Source organism: Vespa crabro, chromosome 23, assembly GCF_910589235.1.
Source record: "Vespa crabro chromosome 23, iyVesCrab1.2, whole genome shotgun sequence".
NCBI classification, from domain to species: domain Eukaryota; kingdom Metazoa; phylum Arthropoda; class Insecta; order Hymenoptera; family Vespidae; genus Vespa; species Vespa crabro.
Window position 1 is genome coordinate 2,150,347 of NC_060977.1, and position 6,000 is coordinate 2,156,346.

At 34.5% G+C, this 6,000-nt stretch overlaps 1 protein-coding gene across 2 annotated transcripts in view; it reads left to right on the forward strand.

Annotated features, from left to right (window-relative positions):
• Window positions 1-3,921, forward strand: part of LOC124432137 (igLON family member 5-like) — a 72,877-nt gene extending 68,956 nt beyond the window's left edge. For both annotated transcript variants that reach the window (XM_046980759.1, XM_046980760.1), the window contains exon 6: window positions 1,287-3,921. In XM_046980759.1, the coding sequence (XP_046836715.1) occupies window positions 1,287-1,426 (140 nt within the window). In that variant the 3' untranslated portion in view covers window positions 1,427-3,921. The remainder of the gene's footprint in view (window positions 1-1,286) is intronic.
• The last annotated feature ends 2,079 nt before the right edge of the window (window positions 3,922-6,000 follow it).

Consider the following 6,000-nt stretch of genomic DNA (forward strand, 5'->3'; position numbering starts at 1 on the left):
CATATATATATATATATAAATTTTAATATTCAATCTATCTTTATCATATAGATACATTTAATTACAGGTTATTTAATATTATAATAATAAACAAAGAGAAATAATTTTCGATTAATATTACTTTAATAATTATTTTTAATATCCGTCGTCTAAAAGAGTTTCTTTTTTAGTTCGAGTTTTATGAATGATCCGTTTTAATAGATTATATTTGATTATGGTCGATTAAATGTTAAATTTGAAGAAATTCATTCTACGATGAATTTTAATTCATTTTAGCGTTGATGTTTTTCTATTCGAATAACGAAAATGCTAGATCGAGTAAGAAAAAGGGAAAAGAAAATAAAATGGAAACGTGAGTGACTTCTACGTGAGCGAACTATCGAGCAATTTTTTCAATTCCGGTCTCATTGAAAGAGAATTACTACTTCGGTGTCGCTCGAAATTCGTTTAAAATATATTTTCTATGTCAAAAGGAAGAAATTCCTTAAGGTCTAATTCCTTTATATATTTTCGTTAATTCTGGTATCGTCGAATTATTCCTAGATATCATTTTCCAATGAGAAATTCTTGATAGGAACATGAACAATCTGAAAACGTATTTTCCATCAAGGAATTCACTAGAGAATCCCTTGTCTACTAGAAGTTAGTCTAGATATCAGTGTTTCCCAACATGGGAAGGTATGATCCAGGGAGGAATGCTAATTTGAATATTTTAAGGTAAAATTAGAAAATGATATTGCATTATCGATATCAAAATAATCACCATCATGAGTATATTACGTTGCATTATGTATAATTATAAGAGACTTTTGAAACTGTATATTTGCTTATTCATAGGTTTTTTTTTTTTACTTTACTCCCTTAGCTCTCGTTGTTCTCACTCATTAATGAATATGAAATTATCACTATTGACATATATAAATAAAATTCATCTCTCTCTCTCTCTCTCTCTCTCTCTCTCTCTCTCTCTCTCTTTATATATATATATATCATGTAAATTAGTCTCATTTCAAAGATATCTTTAATTAATTTCACGAAACATAATTATGATTGTTATCAGCATAAAAACGTAACATACGTAACATCAAAATTATTATAGTCATTGAGATGATATTCGATAACGAAAAGTTAAGATTGAGAAACACTGATCTAAAACCTTCGATCCGAATAATACAGAACATATATATATATATATATATATATACATACGTATATACGTGGACGGAAAAGTAGAGAAAGATAGATTCTGAAAATCTAACCGATAACTTTCTAATCTCATTTTATAGAAGAGGAGAAGCCAGCAGCCATGCACGGTGGCGACAGGAGGAACCTCAGTCCAGCAATTTTGGCGAGCAACTTTCTGGTTTCCCTACTTGCGGCCGTCAGCTGGAGGATACCGAGTTTCACGAGCCTCTACCCGACGTGAATCATCGACTTGGAAGTTTTGCCGGTTGGAACACCGGCACCAATTCGTTTCGCGGTGATGGCCATACTCGTCGACCGATCCGCACGATCTCCCGTTATAAAATCCGACGATAAGCGTCAATCCTCTTTGGACTTTCGAGCGCGTTCCGTCGTTACGATTCCAGATTCCTTTATCTGCCACACTTATTCGTGTCATTTAATCGTCATTGAACGGAAAACATAAATAAAGCCAATTGACTTTCCTTCGAACGAAAGATATGGACGGACGAGATAAAGAAAAAGAGAGAAAGAGATAGAGACATAGAGAGAAAGAGAAAGAGAGAGAGAGAGAGAGAGAGAGAGAGAGAGAGAGAAAGAGAAAGAGAGAGAAAGAGAGAAGGGCATAGAGAGAAAGAAAGAGAAACAGAAAGAAAGAGAGAGAGAGAGAGAGAGAGAGAGAGAGAAGAACAATGTAAACATTGTTTGTCTCTTTATTCATTGTGAAGGAGAATTTTAAGAAGTCTTTTATTTTGATTTCTCGATAAGTTCTTTTTACTTTTTCGATCGAATCGATTTAGAAATATCTGATTTTATTCGTAGTATATTTTTGTCTCTCTACGAGACTACATCTCTTTCTCTCTCTCTCTCTCTCTCTTTCTCTCTCTCTTTCTCTCTCTCTTTCTCTCTTTCTCTCTCTCTCACACTCTCTCGATCCCTTTGTTATCTGTCTCCCTTTTTTTTTTTTTCGATAGAGAAAATTCTCTATCTCTTAAGAATTTCCTTTCTCTCGATTCTTTCCAATCGTTTCCCCTCGAAAAGATATTCGGCTCGCGTACGCGCTCTCGCAGTCGGACGAACTATCATCCTTCGTTTTTTTTGGAATTGACTTAGGATCGGTACAGTAGGATACGTTTTACTCTTAAACTTCTAATACGAGAAAAGGAAGAGGATATTAAGAGTGGAAGGTACGTTTTCCGCACACGGAGTACGTCACTACTACTACTACTACTACTATTATTACTACTACTACCACCACTACTATTACTACTACTATTACTACTACTATTACTACTACTACTACTACTGCTACTACTACTACTACTACTACTACTACTACTACACTACTACTACTACTACTACTACTACTACAAAACAATGTACAGAACGGATCGTGCGGGCGGAACGACAGTCTTTTCTCTTTTACGAGAAATTGAAGAAGAAAAAGAAATGGTAGAGGAAGAAAAGGATAGAAGACAATGTGGAAGAAGAGGAAGAAGATGAAAAATGTTGTGTATAAAGGACGAAATAGAGAAAAGATGGAAGACGTTGCTTCTCGTTCGAAATGAGCTCTAACATATAGAAGCTCGTTTTAGAACAGACGCTCGCGCAGTTCGTTAGTATCTTTTGTTGTGCGTGATCGGCCAATCGTTTTCTTCGTACGTACATTCTATAGTTATGTATGTAAGTATTCGTTATTTGAACGGACATAAACAATACACACAAGTACATACATCGTATCTTCATTCATTACATATACATACACACATACACACACACACGCATATATATATATATATATATATATGTATATTCATTTACGTACATCGCGTACGTAGAAAAATACATAAATGTATTACCCACATTCAATTGCGTACATTGCGTACGTAAAAAAAAAAAAAAAATAGAAAAAAAAATACATAAACATAAACACAAACGTTCGTCTCATATGTTCAGAAATATACATATACTATGTACGTTACAAATGTGGACGCGAACTGAACGAGCGCCGTAATTTTACGTGCAGTGAAAATAAACTTTGATTATCTCGTCGTCGTCGTCGTCGTCGTCGTCGTCGTCGTCGTCGTCGTCGTTTTCGTCATTTTCGTCGTCGTCATCGTCGTCGTCGTCTTCGTCGTCGTCATCATCATCGTCGCCGTTGTCGTCGTCGTCGTTGTTCTTCCTTCACTTTACTTCTATAATAGTAACGATCGTTCAATCCATGATCGTCCCTTCGACGCCGAGATAATTTAATAATGTGCACGTGAACTCGCGAGACGCACGAATTAAACGCACATTCTCTCTTATTGTCTCTTTCTCTTTATTTCTCTCTCTCTCTCTCTCTCTCTCTCTCTCTCTCTCTCGCTCTCTTTATCTCTTTTTCTCTTTTTTACATCATACGTTCGATAATACATTAATTTACATGTGAAAGATATGAAATCATTTGAGTAAATTCATTCTCTTATATAAGAAAAAATATTATACAGAGAAAAAGAGTGCGTATGTGTGTGTGTGTGTGAGAGAGAGAGAGAGAGAGAGAGAGAGAAAGAGAGAGAAAGAGAGGGAAAGAGATATATATATATATATATATATATATATATATATATATATCGTTACGCCGTAACGACAATCGTGCGTCACGCCGACGATATTTATCTTAATATGTGAAAATTAATGTAAATATTACATACCAAGCCGAAATAATTTATCCAAGACACTAAATAAAATATTAATCGTGAATCGATCGTTTCGTTAATCGTTCTATCTTTTTATTACCTTATATATTCTTTCTACAAAGAAATATTTTTTACAGAGTGTGAGCGCGCGCGTACGCGCGCGCGCGAGAGAGAGAGAGAGGGAGAGAAATCCTGAATATATTATATGAAGATGAATGAAAGAAATCGGTAAGTAAAGAATAATTGTTTATTCTCTTTGTGATAGAAAAGTGGGCGTGAAGGATGCTTCTTCAATCAAGGAATATAAACAGAAATGTCGGAGTTCTTTGAAAAATACGAAAGGTTATATTCAAAGAAGAAGGGTAAAGTATAAACAGAAATAAAGAAATAAACGAAGGGAGTAAGTTCCCTTGAGCAATTAATGTAATAAAAATTCAATTAGATCGTAATGGTTAGATAGGAAGCAGATCGATCGGCGTAAAAATTACGAGAATTCCCGGAGGGCTTGCTTGGTGGTTGTTTGTTCGTCGATTTATGAAAACGTTGACAAAAGAAGCGGGTCGAATGAGATAAAAAGAAAAAGATATATATATATATATATATATATATATATATATATATATATATAAGTTGATAGTGGGAGTAAGCAATTAGTATAATAAAAAGTCGATTAGTCGATTTAAACGGACAGTGCTAATCAAGAAAGGGCGGTTTCGTAGAGTAGTAGATATATTTTTCCGTTTCTCTCTCTCTCTCTCTCTCTCTTTGTTTCTTTCACATTGACGTACCTAACTTCTACTTTTCTTTCTTTCTTTCTTTCTTATTTCTTTGTTTTTTTTTCCCTTTACTTTTTTCCTTCCCTTTATCTTTTTCTCTGTTTTCCTTTCTTTCCTTTTTTCAAGGAAACGCAAAGAGACAGTGAGTCTCGACTTTCTTCGACTAGTCGTTTCATTATCCCTCGGTAACCGGCCGCACGGAAAGTTTTTCGCGATAAAAGTCTCGTCCGGAAAGTCTTTCGACGCGTTGACTAAATTGAAACACCGTTGAAATGAAATGGGTTCGCTTTGGTGGCGTGTGCTCTCTTCCCGTTCTTCACATTTAGATTTTCGATAAGGTGTTACACGCTCACACTTGCTATATATATATATATACATCGTCTCTTCTTCTCTCAGTATCGTATTTATCGTATGGCTTTTAAGAGGCTTTAAACCCATTATTTCACTCCAAATATATACTACTCTCTTTTCTCTTTCTCTCTCTCTCTCTCTCTCTCCTCCTCCTTCTATTCCCCTCTCTCTCATATTTTCTCTTAATAGATGTACTAACGATAATAATCGATCGGAAACGTCTATCATAGTTTTATTTCTATTTGCGTTATTTTCAACATCATGCATACACACACACACACACACACACACAGAGAGAAAGAGAAAGAGAGAGAGAGAGAGAGAGAGAGAAAGAATGAGAGTAAGGGACTATTTCATTGTGCCGTGAAGTCATTTAACCGCTGTCACGTTTTGCGAGAGAAAAAGCTTCGATGGATAAACGTAATGAACATGCATCGAAGAGTAACGAGGAATGGAAAGAAATGTCGATATTGGTGATTGACAGTCTACCGAAGCGTATTTCACATGCATTCTACAACGTCATTTATCGAACACTTTAATTCATTCTAACAATGATAAAATTGTTGCTCTCATTTTATTTTTAACTTACATTATCATATATAATCTGTGATGATCGGACAGAATGAGTACTGCCGAAGTTAAATTTTTGATCGAAATATAAAATAAATAGCCGAACATATTTTATATCATTGCTCGTTTGTTCATTGTTTTAATATTACAAATTAATTTCACATTTCCTCTCCCCCCTCCCTCCCGCCCCACCCCCATCCTTTTGTTTTACCGGAAATTTTAATAATACACGTAAAAAATATAATATAATGACAGGAGAGAAATAATAGGTATAACTATGACTTGTAATAATTTTCTTGTTCATTAAAAAAAGAAAAAAATGTATATATATATATATATATATATACATGTATATGCATGTACTATCTGGTAACTTTAATGAGAGATCTTATTTACGATTTGAAACTTTATAAATAAACTATTGAAAAGGCACGAGAGCTCTTTCT